Genomic DNA, 16402 nt, shown 5'->3' on the forward strand with positions numbered 1-16402 from the left:
TATGACGCTACAAGCTTGGCACACCTGTATGTGGGGAGTTTCTCCCATTCTCTGCAGATCCTCTCAAGCTCTGTCAGGTTAGATGGGGAGAAACGCTGCAAATCAAATCAAATCAAATCAAAATCAAAATCAAATTTTATTTGTCACATACACATGGTTAGCAGATGTTAATGCGAGTGTAGCGAAATGCTTGTGCTTCTAGTTCCGACAATGCAGTAATAACGAGCAAGTAATCTAACTAACAATTCCAAAAAAAAAAACTACTGTCTTATACACAGTGTAAGGGGATAAAGAATATGTACATAAGGATATATGAATGAGTGATGGTACAGAGCAGCATAGGCAAGATACAGTAGATGATATCGAGTACAGTATATACATATGAGATAAGTATGTAAACCAAGTGGCATAGTTAAAGTGGCTAGTGATACATGTATTACATAAGGATGCAGTCGATGATATAGAGTACAGTATCAACGTATGCATATGAGATGAACAATGTAGGGTAAGTAACATTATATAAGGTAGCATTGTTTAAAGTGGCTAGTGATATATTTACATAATTTCCCATCAATTCCCATGATTAAAGTGGCTGGAGTAGAGTCAGTGTCATTGACAGTGTGTTGGCAGTAGCCACTCAATGTTAGTGGTGGCTGTTTAACAGTCTGATGGCCTTGAGATAGAAGCTGTTTTTCAGTCTCTCGGTCCCAGCTTTGATGCACCTGTACTGACCTCGCCTTCTGGATGACAGCGGGGTGAACAGGCAGTGGCTCGGGTGGTTGATGTCCTTGATGATCTTTATGGCCTTCCTGTAGCATCGGGTGGTGTAGGTGTCCTGGAGGGCAGGTAGTTTGCCCCCGGTGATGCGTTGTGCAGACCTCACTACCCTCTGGAGAGCCTTACGGTTGAGGGCGGTGCAGTTGCCATACCAGGCGGTGATACAGCCCGCCAGGATGCTCTCGATTGTGCATCTGTAGAAGTTTGTGAGTGCTTTTGGTGACAAGCCGAATTTCTTCAGCCTCCTGAGGTTGAAGAGGCGCTGCTGCGCCTTCCTCACGATGCTGTCTGTGTGAGTGGACCAATTCAGTTTGTCTGTGATGTGTATGCCGAGGAACTTAAAACTTGCTACCCTCTCCACTACTGTTCCATCGATGTGGATGGGGGTGTTCCCTCTGCTGTTTCCTGAAGTCCACAATCATCTCCTTAGTTTTGTTGACGTTGAGTGTGAGGTTATTTTCCTGACACCACACTCCGAGGGCCCTCACCTCCTCCCTGTAGGCCGTCTCGTCGTTGTTGGTAATCAAGCCTACCACTGTTGTGTCGTCCGCAAACTTGATGATTGAGTTGGAGGCGTGCATGGCCACGCAGTCGTGGGTGAACAGGGAGTACAGGAGGGGGCTCAGAACGCACCCTTGTGGGGCCCCAGTGTTGAGGATCAGCGGGGAGGAGATGTTGTTGCCTACCCTCACCACCTGGGGGCGGCCCGTCAGGAAGTCCAGTACCCAGTTGCACAGGGCGGGGTCGAGACCCAGGGTCTCGAGCTTGATGACGAGCTTGGAGGGTACTATGGTGTTGAATGCCGAGCTGTAGTCGATGAACAGCATTCTCACATAGGTATTCCTCTTGTCCAGATGGGTTAGGGCAGTGTGCAGTGTGGTTGAGATTGCATCGTCTGTGGACCTATTTGGGCGGTAAGCAAATTGGAGTGGGTCAAGGGTGTCAGGTAGGGTGGAGGTGATATGGTCCTTGACTAGTCTCTCAAAGCACTTCATGATGACGGATGTGAGTGCTACGGGCGGTAGTCGTTTAGCTCAGTTACCTTAGCTTTCTTGGGAACAGGAACAATGGTGGCCCTCTTGAAGCATGTGGGAACAGCAGACTGGTATAGGGATTGGTTGAATATGTCCGTAAACACACCGGCCAGCTGGTCTGCGCATGCTCTGAGGGCGCGGCTGGGGATGCCGTCTGGGCCTGCAGCCTTGCGAGGGTTAACACGTTTAAATGTCTTACTCACTTCGGCTGCAGTGAAGGAGAGACCGCATGATTCCGTTGCAGGCCGTGTCAGTGGCACTGTATTGTCCTCAAAGCGGGCAAAAAGTTATTTAGTCTGCCTGGGAGCAAGACATCCTGGTCCGTGACTGGGCTGGGTTTCTTCCTGTAGTCCGTGATTGACTGTAGACCCTGCCACATACCTCTTGTGTCTGAGCCGTTGAATTGAGATTCTACTTTGTCTCTGTACTGGCGCTTAGCTTGTTTGATAGCCTTGCGGAGGGAATAGCTGCACTGTTTGTATTCAGTCATGTTACCAGACACCTTGCCCTGATTAAAAGCAGTGGTTCGTGCCTTCAGTTTCACACGAATGCTGCCATCAATCCACGGTTTCTGGTTAGGGAATGTTTTAATCGTTGCTATGGGAACGACATCTTCAACGCACGTTCTAATGAACTCGCACACCGTATCAGCGTATTCGTCAATGTTGTTGTCTGACGCAATACGAAACATCTCCCAGTCCACGTGATGGAAGCAGTCTTGGAGTGTGGAGTCAGCTTGGTCGGACCAGCGTTGGACAGACCTCAGCGTGGGAGCTTCTTGTTTTAGTTTCTGTCTGTAGGCAGGGATCAACAAAATGGAGTCGTGGTCAGCTTTTCCGAAAGGGGGGCGGGGCAGGGCCTTATATGCATCGCGGAAGTTAGAGTAACAATGATCCAGGGTCTTAGCTGCACAGCTATTTTCAGGTCTCAGGTCTGGCTGGGCCACTCAAGGACATTCAGAGACTTGTCCCGAAGCCACTCCTGCATTATCTTGGCTGTGTGCTTTAGGGTCATTGCCCTGTTGGAAGGTGAACCTTCGCCGCAGTCTGAGGTTCTGAGCACTCTGAAGCAGGTTTTCATCAAGGATCTCTCTGTACTTTGCTCCATTCATCTTTTCTTCGATCCTGACTCCTCCTCCCGCTGAAAAACATCCCCACAGCATGATGCTGCCACCACCATCCTTCACCATAGGGATGGTGCCAGGTTTCCTCCAGATGTGACTCTTGGCATTCAGGCCAAAGAGTTCAATCTTGGATTCATCAGACCAGAGAATGTTGTTTCTTATGGTCTGAGAGTCTTTAGGTGCCTTCTGACAGACTCCAAGCGGGCCGTCATGTGCCTTTTACTGAAGATTGGCTTCCGTCTGGCCACTCTATCATAAAGGCCTGATTGGCGGAGGGCTGCGGAGATGGTTGACCTTCTGGAAGATTCTCCCTTCTCCACAGAGGAACTCAGGAGCTCTGTTAAAGTGACCATTGGGTTCTTGGTCAGCTCCCTGACCAAGGCCCTTCTCCCCTGATTGCTCAGTTTGGCTGGGCGGCCAGCTCTAGGAACAGTCTTGGTGGTTCCAAACTTCTTTTATATTTAAGAATGATGGAGGCCACTGTGTTCTTGGGGACCTTCAATGCTACAAAAAAAGGTATGGAACAACACATCTGCCACTCTGATCCTCAGCATGGAGGCCCTTCAGGGGTGCGTGCTCAGTCCCCTCCTGTGTACTCCCTGTTCACATATGACTGCACGGCCAGGCACGACTCCAACACCATAATTTAAGTTTGCCGATGACACAACGGTGGTAGGCCTGATCAACAATGACAAGACCGCATATAGGTAGGAGGTCAGAGACCTGGCCAACAACAACCTTTCCCTCAACGTAATCAAGAAAAGGAGAACTGAGCATGCCCCCATTCATATTGACAGGGCTGTAGTGGAGGTTGAGAGCTTCAAGTTCCAAGCACACCAAGACAGTCATGAAGAGGGCATGACAAAACCTATTCCCCTCAGGAGACTGAAAAGATTTGGCATGGGACCTCAGATCCTCAAAAGCATCTACAGCTGCACCATCGAGAGCATGGTTGCATCACTGCCGGGTATGGCAACTGCTCGGCCTTTGACCGCAAGGCACTACAGAGAGTAGAGCGTACTTCCCAGTACATCACTTGGGACAAGCTTCCTGCCAGCCAGGACCTCTGTACCAGGCGGTGTCAGAGGAAGGCCCTAAAAATTGTCAAAGACCCCAGCCATCCCAGTCATAGACTGTTCTCTCTACTACCGCACGTCAAGCGGTACCGGAGTGTCAAGTCTAGGTCCAAGAGGCTTCTAAACAAGCCATAAGACTACTGAACATCTAATCAAATGGCTTTTTGCATTACCCCCCTCTTTTATGCTGCTGTTATTGTCTATGCATAAGTCACTTTAATAACTCTAACCACGTGTATATTACCTCAACTTTACTATATTACCTTGACTTACTGGTGCCCCGCACATTAACTCTGTACCCCTGTATATAGCCTCACTATTGTTATTTTACTGCTGCTCTTTAATTATTTGTTACTTTTACTTATTTTCTTTATTTTGTATTTTTCTTAACTGCATTGTTGTTTAAGGGCTTGTATATTCCGCTTCAGGCTTAATTTGAGCTTCAAGAGTTCTATTATTCCATGTGAAAGCCTACACTATTTTTCTTACAAAGAATGCAAATGTTACAATGATACAACCATGAGAAATTAAACACAATGGGAAGTATAAGTTCTAACAGTTTCATTATTCTTGATAAAACAAAATTTGGATTAAAAATCAAGAACCGCTTCACCAGACACCATAACTAAAGTTGGTCATGTGCAGTAGATCATCTACTGGGTGTCAACCAACAGGAGCATAAGGCAGAATCTGTGAGGGCCAGCAGCAGTAGGCAGTGGGAGGAAGAGTGTCAAATCTTCTTCTTCTGGTTAGGGTATATTAATCTCTGGCTCCCTCTTCAGTAATTTGTCTGTTCATTTTTGGACAAACTTGCATTGTCTCCATGGTGATAATGGAGCAGCCTTCATTGCATATAAAATGCTAATTAATTTCTTAAAAATCATACAATGTGATTTTCTGGATTTTTGTTTTAGATTCCATCTCTCACAGTTGAAGTGTAACTATGATAAAAAATTACAGACCTCTACATGCTTTGTAAGTAGGAAAATCGGCAGTGTATCAAATACTTGTTCTCCCCACTGTATAATATATAAGACGAGGACAAAGGACGTCTGACTGCTGTCATCTTGGATGTCGTTAGTAATGTAAGAAATAAAAATACATTAATAAACCAAAATACTGCAAAGTTTCCTAAGAGCAAGAAGCGGGGGAACCCTCTGTCGGGTTACTTGTCTTGCAGCCTTTCATTCACCCTCTTGAATAAATGTTTACATTTGTATACACCAGTCACTGATGTTTTCTGTAATCCACTTTTTGTTCCCCTCTTCAGGCTAAAGAGATCCTGACCAAGGAGTCCAACGTGCAGGAGGTGCGCTGTCCTGTCACGGTGTGCGGAGATGTGCACGGCCAGTTCCATGACCTCATGGAGCTTTTCAGAATCGGGGGTAAATCGCCCGACACCAACTACCTATTCATGGGGGACTACGTAGACCGAGGCTACTACTCGGTGGAAACAGTCTCGCTGCTTGTCGCACTAAAGGCAAGTGAACTCTGAACTTGATGAGTGGGCTGAAACCACAGTATTTCAGTTTCTAGTATAAAGTCTGTCTTGCTGCCAGGGGTTGGAACTGGTTCAGTGAACAGGACCAAAAACCGGAAAATTACAATTTTTTAGAGGAACTGAAACAACCAGGGGCGAAAGTGCGATTTTTATTTTTTTCCACATGGGAACCACTTAATAATGTTATTTTACGTTCCAGGCATTTTTTTCAGTCACACAAAAAAGCGCAACAAAGCGCCTATACAAAGCCCTCACTCAGTCACTCAAATAAGTTTCTATCTGCCAGTTAAAAATCTTTGCCAGTGCATGTAGGCTACCTGCCCCTCCACCTCCGAAATATAGACTGGTAGAAAAAAAGTGTGTTTTTCCGAATGCGGTGGAGAGTGCATAATTGTAAATGGTTTTGATTACGATGCGGTTTAGTTTTCACATGGTGGCACCGTGCTGCTGTCACATTCTTTGTAATGAAAAATGCCTTTACTCAAGTTTTTTAGGCCTAGAGCTTTTGGAGCTAAACTCTCTCTTGCTCCGCAGGTCCGTTACCCAAAGCGCATCACGATACTGCGGGGGAACCACGAGAGCAGACAGATCACCCAGGTGTATGGCTTCTACGACGAGTGCTTGAGGAAGTACGGCAATGCCAACGTGTGGAAATACTTCACAGACCTCTTCGACTATCTCCCCCTGACGGCCCTTGTCGACGAACAGGTAACACAAGTGCATAAAGTTATTATTATTGTCAAAGACAATGTTATTTTATGTCATTATGTGCATCCCAAATGGCACCCTTTTTCCTTTATAGTGCACTACTTTTGACCAGGGTCTGATTTTCACCAGGGTCCATAGTGCTGTGGTCAAAAGTAGTCAGAAGTTTACATACTTGTAGGTTGTCATGAAAACTTGTTTTGTCAACCGCTCCACAAATTTCTTGTTAACAAACTATAGTTTTGGCAAGTCGGTTAGGACATCAACTTTGTGCATGACACCAGTAATTTTTCAAACATTTGTTTACAGACAGATTATTTCACTTTATAATTCGCTATCACAATTCCAGTGGGTCAGAAGTTTACATACACTAAATTGACTGAACCTTTAAACAGCTTGGAATATTCCAGAAAAGGATGTCATGGCTTTAGAAGCTTCTGATAGGCTAATTGACATCATTTGAGTCAATTGGAGGTTTACCTGTCGATGTATTTCAAGACCTACGTTCAAACTCAGTGCCTCTTTGCTTGACATGGGAAAAATCCCCAAAAATCAGCCGAGACCTCAGAAATAAAATAGACCTCCACAAGTCTGGTTCATCCTTGGGAGCAATTTCCAAATGCCTGAACGTACCACGTTCATCTGTATAAATAATAGTACCCAAGTATAAACACCATGGGACCACGCAGCCGTCATACCGCTCAGGAAGGAGACAAGTTCCGTCTCCTAGCGACGAACGTACTTTGGTGCGAAAAGTGCAAATCAATCCCAGAAAAACAGCAAAAGACCTTGTGAAGATGCTGGAGGAAACGGGTACAAAAGTATCTATATCCACAGTAAAATGAGTCCTATATCGATATAACCTGAAATGCCACTCAGCAAGGAAGAAGCCACTGCTCCAAAACCGCCATAGAAAAGCCAGACTATGATTTGCAACTGCACATGGGGACAAAGATCGCACTTTTTGGAGAAATGTCCTCTGGTCTGATGAAACAAACATGTTTGGCCATAATGACCATCGTTATGTTTGGAGGAAAAAGGGGGCTGCTTGCAAGCCAAAGAACACCATCCAATTGTGAAGCACAGGGGTGGCAGCATCATGTTGTGGGGGTGCTTTGCGTCAGGAGGTACTTGTGCACTTAGGAAAATAGATGGCATCAAAATGGATGATGACCCCAAGCATACTTCCAAAGTTGTGGCAAAATGGCTTAAGGACAACCAACTCAAGGTATTGGAGTGGCCATCACAAATCCCTGACCTCAATCCTATAGAAAATTTGTGGGCAGAACTGACGATGTGTGTGCGAGCAAGGAGGCCTACAAACCTGAATCAGTTACACCAGCTCTGTCAGGAGGAATGGGCCAAAATTCACCCAACGTATTGTGGGAAGCTTGTGGAAGGCTACCTGAAATGTTTGACCCAAGTTAAACAATTTAAATGCAATGCTACCAAATACTAATTGAGTGCATGTAAACTTCTGACCCAATGGGAATGTGACGAAAGAAATAAACCTGAAATAAATCCTTCTCTCTGCTATTATTCTGACATTTCACATTCTTAAAATAAAGTGGTGAATCTAACTGACCTAAGACAGGGAATGTTTACTAGGATTAAATGTCAGGAAAACTGAGTTTTAATGTATTTGGCTAAGGTGCATGTAAACTTCCGACTTCAACTGTACATAATAGGGTGCAATTTGGGATATACATTGAATGTTATGCATAAGTTCAAAGGAAGCCTTCCTAATTATGTTTGTGATTTACATGTAGGGAACAACCCTCTTATCCAAAGTGACTTGTCTCACGTAAAGGTAAATCACGTCTATTCTTTCGTCCTATGCTGTAGATCTTCTGCCTGCACGGTGGCCTCTCCCCCTCCATAGACACACTGGATCACATCCGGGCACTGGATCGCCTGCAGGAAGTTCCACACGAGGTCAGTGTTGTCTGACAGAGGACCTAATTAGTCAGCCCTGTCAACCACGCAGACAGTGGGGGTAGGATACTAGCTAGCTGTCAGCACCGAGAGGGGCTGTCAGATGGTATGAGGTCGACTGCATGGTGTGGTGGTGTTGACCTACCGCAGTGTTCGAGCTAAGCCCCAGGTTGTGTTCAGTAGGCACCAAATGGAGTACAATAGGGAGACCTTAACTGGACTTGTACACGGTGAAATAGTCCTTTTTATTTTCTGTCTGTTTTGCTACGTCGTGCCGTAATGAACATGGCCCTGGTCTCTTTTCGAGGCTTAGGCTATTCAGGTTCCAATGCATCACTGTCATTGATGGCTGCAGTTTTATGACAAATATTAGGATTATTTCTCTCCTTTGCAATCCTACTGCCCATTACATATTTAATATGATCTCTGTGTTCAAGCCGTCCTCCATAAGGTCAGAATCCCTGTGCGGCAATTTATTGAGGGCTGCTTTTCGTGTGTGTGTGTATTTCAGGGGCCCATGTGTGACCTGCTGTGGTCAGACCCAGATGACCGTGGGGGCTGGGGCATCTCCCCCCGAGGTGCTGGCTACACCTTTGGGCAGGACATCTCGGAAACCTTCAACCATGCCAACGGTCTTACCCTTGTGTCCCGTGCCCACCAACTTGTCATGGAGGTAACCCCAGTTATGCTTTTAGTTTAGTCAGTTAATGTTTATGCTCAGTGTCTTTATATACTTGGTTGGTGTAGTTTTAGTATCAAAGCATGTAGCAATTACAGTGATTCTGGGAGTAAAATGCTTCTGTAGATGGTTTAGAATTTGAATTCTCCCATGGAAGAAAGGACAATTTTTCAAAATGTTTCAAGTCAAATATTGTAGTACTTCCGTTCTGTACATGGAACCTGAAGGTCTGTTAAGACTGCTCAGGGGGAATTGAATTTGAGATGTCAAAATGAACAGATATCGCGGTAAGAGCAGATGTAGCCTACACACACTTGAGTTAGCTTGCCCTCCATGTCTTTGTAGATGTTTCAGCTGGAAGCTACTGTGCAAATGTTAGCTGTTTAACATGGATAAAAAATTCAGGAGTCTTGTGTACGCCGTTTTCATTTATAGTATTATCCACTACCGGCTTTGAGGGAGGAGCTGGCGGCTTGTGCCCAAAATGGAACCCTATCCCGCACGTAGTGCACTGTTTTTGAACATTTGCTGAGTGGAATAGATTGCTATTTGGGACGCATCCTGGGAGTTCACCTGGCTCAGAATTCCAGGGCCAGAATGTAGAGTTGGGAATTAAGCTGTGTACTGTATACATATAACTACTTCTTGTAAGTGAAGGGTTTAAGTACCTAAAATACATACATGGCATATTCCCTCAGAAAGATCTAACTAATGATTAGAATAAGCAATTTAAGGTTCACTTAACTTTTTATGGTGATGCTGATTTTTGTTTTCCAGGGCTACAACTGGTGTCATGACCGAAACGTTGTCACCATCTTCAGTGCACCAAACTACTGCTATCGCTGTGGCAACCAAGCTGCCATCATGGAACTGGACGATACTCTTAAATACTCTTTGTAAGTGACATTGAGGTTCTGAGGCTCTAAGGACAGGTGAACTCAGATGAGTGTTTATAACCAGGTTTCCATCCAACCAGTTCATACAGATTAATTACCTGATGCATTAGAGTCACTACCAGACTGATGGAAACAGGATATGCTGGTACAATTGTATAAATGTCGACAGACAATTTGTTGGTTCGACACGGGATCTTTTCAAATCAAATTTTATTGGTCACATTCACATGGTTAGCAGATGTTATTGTGAGTGTAGTGAAATGCTTGTGCTTCTAGTAACAACAGTGCAGCAATATCTAACAGGTAATATCTAACAATTCCACAACAAATACCTAATGCACACAAATCTAGTAAAGGAATGGAATAAGAATATATACATTCATGGATGAGTAACGTCAGGGCGGCATTTTTGTGTCTGTAAAATGTATAAAGTGAGAAATGGCGGTGGAAATGCATTTTATGCGCAAATATTGGTATAATAACCATCATATTGAAGTCAACGTGATATGTTGTGTGGTCCTCCCACTGCGACTCGGGAAAGCATGCAGTTTATTAGGCCACAGATTAAATAAATGATAATGAACTGCACAGAGTGGTGAAAGTGCATGGTGGGGAGCTTGATGCACCTTTCTTATTCTGGTGATGTTTATTTATCAATGCATGGCTGCCGTTTGACATACATATTGTCCTTAATAATCTCGTCCAGGTACCTGCACTGTATCTGCCAGCTGTTTGCTATAGTGCACGTGCCAAGACCAGAGTGGATACATTTGTTGTTTAATGCAACAGTATTTGTGACACTACATTATTTTTATTTGCAGTACGTCTACACGCATAGTCCTGTATCCGCAATAAGTCTGTTTGATTTGTGCTAATTTTCCAAAGTTTGATGCATTTTTCCATGAATGCTGTGTTCTTTTGCTATCAATGCACATAACAATCAATGCACAAACATGACTATCAATGCTGCTGAATTCATAGTTGTTGTTTCTCAGCTGTGTAGCATTTATTTTGGTGATTTTTAGTTCTCAGTGATTATATTATAAATAAAAAATATATACAGTGCCTTCAGAAATGATTCACACCCCTGGACTTTTTCCAGATATTGTTGTTACAGCCTGAATGTAGAATGGATTCATTTGAGATTTTTTTGTCACTGGTATTGTCACACAATACCCCGTAATGTCAAAGTGGAATTAGGTGTTTTGAAATTTGTACAAATGTAATTACAAATGAAATGCTGAAATGTCTTGAGGCAAGTATTCAACCCCTTTTGTTATGGCAAGCCTAAATAAGTTCCAGAGTAAAACAAATGTTGCTTAAGTTGCATGGACTCACTGTGTGCAATAATAGTGTGTAACATCATTTTTGAATGACTACCTCATCTTTGTACCCCACACATACAATTATCTGTAAGGTCCCTTTGTCGAGCATTGAATTTCAAACACAGATTCAACCACAAAGACCAGGGAGGTTTTCCAATGCCTCGCAAAGAAGGGCACCTATTGGTAGATGGGTAAAAATGCCGGCATTATTGTAATTGATTGTAATTGTTCTGTAATGGTCTTCATTGGAGTCATCCTAATGTTGTATTTCCCGTCCTCCTCCAGCCTTCAGTTTGACCCTGCACCTCGACGCGGGGAGCCCCATGTCACCCGCCGTACCCCCGACTACTTCTTATAAACACCCACTGGCCTGGTGGTGGAGGAAGAAGACTGCAAGACCGCTACAGCAAGCAACAAACCCCCAAAACCTGTGTGCATATGACCTGTTAAAATATGAAAGCACTGACATGGACCAAAATGTGCCATATAAGCATTTAGTACATAATACAAATTGCCCTGTGTCTCAGTAATGCAACACAGTGTTCCGTTTGAGCCTTTACTGTAGTTGCCTGCTGTATAATATTGATCGTAATGTTATTTTGTTCATGGGCTCTACACACAGAGAGAAAGCATCCCTATATACAGTATTTCCCATTATTGCGTCTGAGCGCACAGGCACTGCCATTGAGGCAATCTCTATTTTGAAGTGGTCGATTTTCTTCACGATTGGCTGATCTCTCCTGATTACCCGGTTGGCCATGATTTCCAACGGGGGGGGGCAACTGTACATTGCTCTGCACAAAAAATGTGATAACTTGCTTACTTTCCCCACCCAAATATCACTGGACAATGATACATTTTCCATTGGCAATGCCTGGAATGTGAATAACGGTATTTTATACAGATGCACAAGCTTACATCCCCAGCCCACTCTTCTTCACCAAACTTCTTCCTACTCTTCCCCTTGGGCTAATCTACCTGTTTATTTTCTTCTGTATATTTGTCATGAAATGATTGCCTCTGATGCATTTGAACTAATAAAGTACTTTTAATTGTAAATGACACCAAATCGCTGACTCCCAGGGATATTTTCAATCAAAATGGTCCACTCATACAGTAAATCTGTGTAGCAAAATGTTTTAATAAAGCTTGGGAACCACTGTTTGAGCATTGGCAAGAGTACACTAGGCAGAGGTGGAAAAAGTACTCAATTGTTATACTTGAGTAAAAGTTTAAAGTAAATGCTATACATAAAATTCCTTATATTTAGCAAACCAAATGGCACAATTGACTTTTTAATTACTTTTTTTGACAGCCAAGGGCACACCAACACTCAAACGAAGCATTTATGTTTAGTGAGCACCAGATCAGAGGCAGTATGGATGACCATGGACGTTCTCTTGATAAGTGTGAATTGGACCTTTTTCCTGTACTGCTAAGCATTCAAATTGTAACTAGTACTTTTGGGTGTCAGTGAAAATGTATGGAGTAAAAAGTACATTTTATTTTGGAATGTAGTGAGGTTAAAGTTGGCAAAAATATTAAAAGTAAAGTAGCCCCAGAAAATGACTAATACTTTCAAATATTTTTACTTAAGTACTTTACACCACTGACACTAGGGTTGTAGACTGTCCTGACATTAAGCTGTAAAATCCTGGCAATATGGATTTATTTAACAGGTTTATATACTGAACAAAAATATAAACTCAACATGTAAAGTGTTGGTCCCATGTTTCATGAGCTGAAATAAAAGATCCAAGAAATGTTCCATATGCTCAAATCGTGTCCACAAATTTGTTTACATCCCTGTTAGTGAGCATTTCTCCTTTGCCAAGATAATCCACCCATCTAACAGGTGTGGCATATCAAGAAGCTGATTAAACAGCATGATCATTACACAGGTACACCTTGTGATGGGGACAATACAAGGCCACTCTAAAATGTACATTTTGTCACAACACAATGCTACAGATATAAGATTTGAGGGAGCATGTAATTGGCATGCAGACTTCATTAATGTGCACCAGAGCTATTGTAAATTAATCAAATGTTCATTTCTCTACCATGAGCCGCCTCGAACGTCGTTTTAGAGAATTTGGCAGTACGTCCAACCGGCCTGATCAACTCTATGCGACGGAGATGTGTCATGCTTCATGTGGCAAATGGTGGTCACACCAGATACTAACTGGTTTTCTGATCCACGCCCCTACCTTTTTTTAAGGTGTCTGTAACCAAATACTTATTTTCCACCATAATTTGCAAATAAATTCATAAAAAATCCTACAATGTGATTTTCTGGATTTCTTTTTCTCATTTTGTCTGTCATAGTTGAAGTGTACCTATGATGAAAATTACAGGCCTCTCTCATCTTTTTAAGTGGGAGAACTTGCACAATTGGTGGCTGACTAAATACATTTTTGCCCCACTGTATATCTGTATTCCCAGTCATCTGATATCCATGGATTAGGGCCTAATTATTTTTTTTCAATGATTTCCTTCTAACACAGTAAAATCTTTTAAATTGTTGCATGTTGCATTTATATTTTTGTTCAGTATAGAATCACCTTTGGCAGCGATTACAGTATTTGTGGGTAAGTCTAAGAGGTTTGCACACCTGGATTGTACAATATTTGCAATTTATTTTTATTTTTATTATTCAGGGATGCAAGCTAGTCACCTTTAGGTGAAATTCTCAGTTTCGAATCCAAAATAGGTGATCTATGTGATTCGTATAGATCCAATGAGAAAAGTTTGGGGGTGGGACTTTGGATCACAACTGGCTGTAAGCGAATGAGTGATGTGCATTTGGTGCAATACTAGCTGTATCCAAGGCTCAGTGTAGCTTAGTAGTTAGAGCATTGGACTAGTAACTGCAAGGTTGCAAGATTGAATCCACGAGCTGACAAGGTACAAATCTGTCGTTCTGCCCCTGAACATGCAGTTAACCCATTGTTCCTAGGCTGTCATTGAAAATAAGAATTTGTTCTTAACTGACCTGCCGAGTTAAATAAAGGTAAAAATAATAATAATAATTGACATAACTGATTCTGCAACTTTAGGCACTTTGGCCCAGCAAACTTTCAGCTGCAGCGATCGGTAAGCTGCACAGATAGCTGATGCTTAAAGTTAGTGAGGCGGGCGGGTGCGGGCAGTGATCAGTTAAAGAGCATGCATTTAGTTTTACTAGCATTTAAGAGCAGCTGGAGGCCACGGAAGGAGTGTTGTATGGCATTGAAGCTTGTTTGGAGGTTTGTTAACACAGTGTCCGAAGAAGGGGCCAGATGTATACAGAATGGTGTCGTTTACGTAGAGGTGGATCAAGGAATCACCCGCAGCAAGAGCGACATCATTGATATATACAGAGAAAAGAGTCGGCCCGAAAATGTAACCCTGTGGTACCCCCAGAGACTGCCAGAGGTCCGGACAACAGGCCCAACGATTTGACACACTGAACTCTATCTGAGAAGTAGTTGGTGAACCAATCATTGGAGAAACCAAGGCTGTTGAGTCTGCCGATAAGAATACGGTGATTGACAGTGTCGAAAGCCTTGGCCATGTCGATGAAGATGGTTGCACAGCACTGTCTTTTATCGATGGCGGTTATAATATCGTCTCATACCTTGAGCGTGGCTGAGGTGCACCCATGACCAACTCGAAAACCGGATTGCACAGCGGAGAAGGTACGGTGGGATTCGAAATGGTCATTGATCTGTTTGTTACCGTGGCTTTCAAAGATTTTAGAATAGCAGGGCAGGATCGATATAGGTCTGTAGCAATTTGGGTCTAGAGTGTCTCACTCTTTGAAGAGGGGGATGACCGCGGCAGCTTTCCAGTCTTTAGGAATCTCGGATGATACGAAAGAGAAGTTGAACAGACTAGTAATAGGGGTTGCAACAATGGCGGCGGATCATTTTAGAAAGAGAGGGTCCAGATAGTCTAGGCCAGCTGATTTGTACAGGTTCAAGTTTTGCAGCTCTTTCAGAACATCTGCTATATGGATTTGGGTGAAGGAGAAGCTGGGGAGGCTTGGGCAAGTAGCTGAGACGGGTGCGGAGCTGTTGGCCTGGGTTGGGGTAGCCAGGAGGAAAGCATGGCCAGCCGTAGAGAAATGCTTATTGAAATTCTCGATTATAATGGATTTCTTGGTGGTGATAGTGTTTCCTAGCCTCAGTGCAGTGGGCAGCTGGGAGGAGGTGCTTTTATTCTCCATGGACTGTACAGTGTTCCAGAACTTTTTGGAGAGAGCTGCATGATTCAAATTTTGTTTGACAAAGCTAGCCTTAGTTTTCCTAACTGACTGTGTGTGTTGGTTCCTGACTTCCCTGAAAAGTTGCATATCGCGGGGACTATTTGATGCTAGTGCAGTCCGCCACAGGATGTTTTTGTGCTGGTCGAGGGCAGTCTGGTCTGGAGTGAACCAAGGGCTATATCTGTTCTTAGTTCTATATTTTTAGAAAGGGGCATGCTTATTTAAGATGGTGAGGAAATTACTTTTAAAGAACAACCAGGCATCCTCAACTGACGGGGTGAGGTCAATATCCTTCCAGGATACCCGGGCCAGGTCGATTAGAAAGGCCTGCTCGCAGAAGTGTTTTGGGGAGAGTTTGATAGTGATGAGATGTGGTCGTTTGAGATCCTGATTGAAAACAGCAGAGTTGTATTTGGAGGACAAGTTGGTCAGGATAATATCTATGAGGGTGCCCATGTTTACGGATTTAGGGTTGTGCCTGGTTGGTTCCTTAATTATTTGTGTGAGACTGAGGGCATCTAGCTTAGATTGTTGGGCGGCCTGGGTGTTAAACGTATCCCAGTTTAGGTCACCTAACAGAACGAACTCTGAAGACAGATGGGGGGCAATCAATTCACATATGGTGTCCAGGGCACATCTGGGAGCTGAGGGGGGTCTGCCAGACAGGGCAAAGTTTTGTGAGTGGCTTTCCCACCCAGGCCACTACGGTTGCCATGAAGGCCTGTCTGGATCCACAACACGCTAAATAACGGGTCTCTTGTAAAGCTTTGTGGACCAATCATCTGCTTAGTGGATAATACCAATTACAGATGCATTCACGACGAAACTACAGCATGAATGATCTATGTTTCCCAAAGAGCACAAGGGTTTAAGTAATCCCCTTGCAAATGTCCATTCCCTGTATCCCTAATAATTTTGTATAATTAATGATTTGCATTATTGTTTTAAAGGAAAACTGTCATCAAATTATTGCAGGTGATGCCCTATTTGGACTTCCTAGAAAAAAGATTGTCTGGGACCAGCATTGAGTGTCCCGAACATGCTGGGTGGTTATTTTGTGACAAAGTCGACTGCTTTGTAGGTGCAGCATCAGATACGCCAA

At 43.5% G+C, this 16402-nt stretch overlaps 1 protein-coding gene across 1 annotated transcript in view; it reads left to right on the forward strand.

Moving 5' to 3' along the window:
- Nucleotides 1–12115, forward strand: part of LOC112247251 (serine/threonine-protein phosphatase 2A catalytic subunit beta isoform) — a 28147-nt gene extending 16032 nt beyond the window's left edge. The window contains exons 2-7 of the mRNA XM_024415962.2: nt 5281–5490; nt 6046–6219; nt 8062–8151; nt 8663–8824; nt 9608–9726; nt 11337–12115. Of these exons, the coding sequence (XP_024271730.1) occupies nt 5281–5490; nt 6046–6219; nt 8062–8151; nt 8663–8824; nt 9608–9726; nt 11337–11409 (828 nt within the window). The 3' untranslated portion in view covers nt 11410–12115. The remainder of the gene's footprint in view (nt 1–5280; nt 5491–6045; nt 6220–8061; nt 8152–8662; nt 8825–9607; nt 9727–11336) is intronic.
- Nucleotides 12116–16402: the final 4287 nt, after the last annotated feature.

Source organism: Oncorhynchus tshawytscha, linkage group LG33, assembly GCF_018296145.1.
Source record: "Oncorhynchus tshawytscha isolate Ot180627B linkage group LG33, Otsh_v2.0, whole genome shotgun sequence".
Classification (NCBI taxonomy): Eukaryota; Metazoa; Chordata; class Actinopteri; order Salmoniformes; family Salmonidae; genus Oncorhynchus; species Oncorhynchus tshawytscha.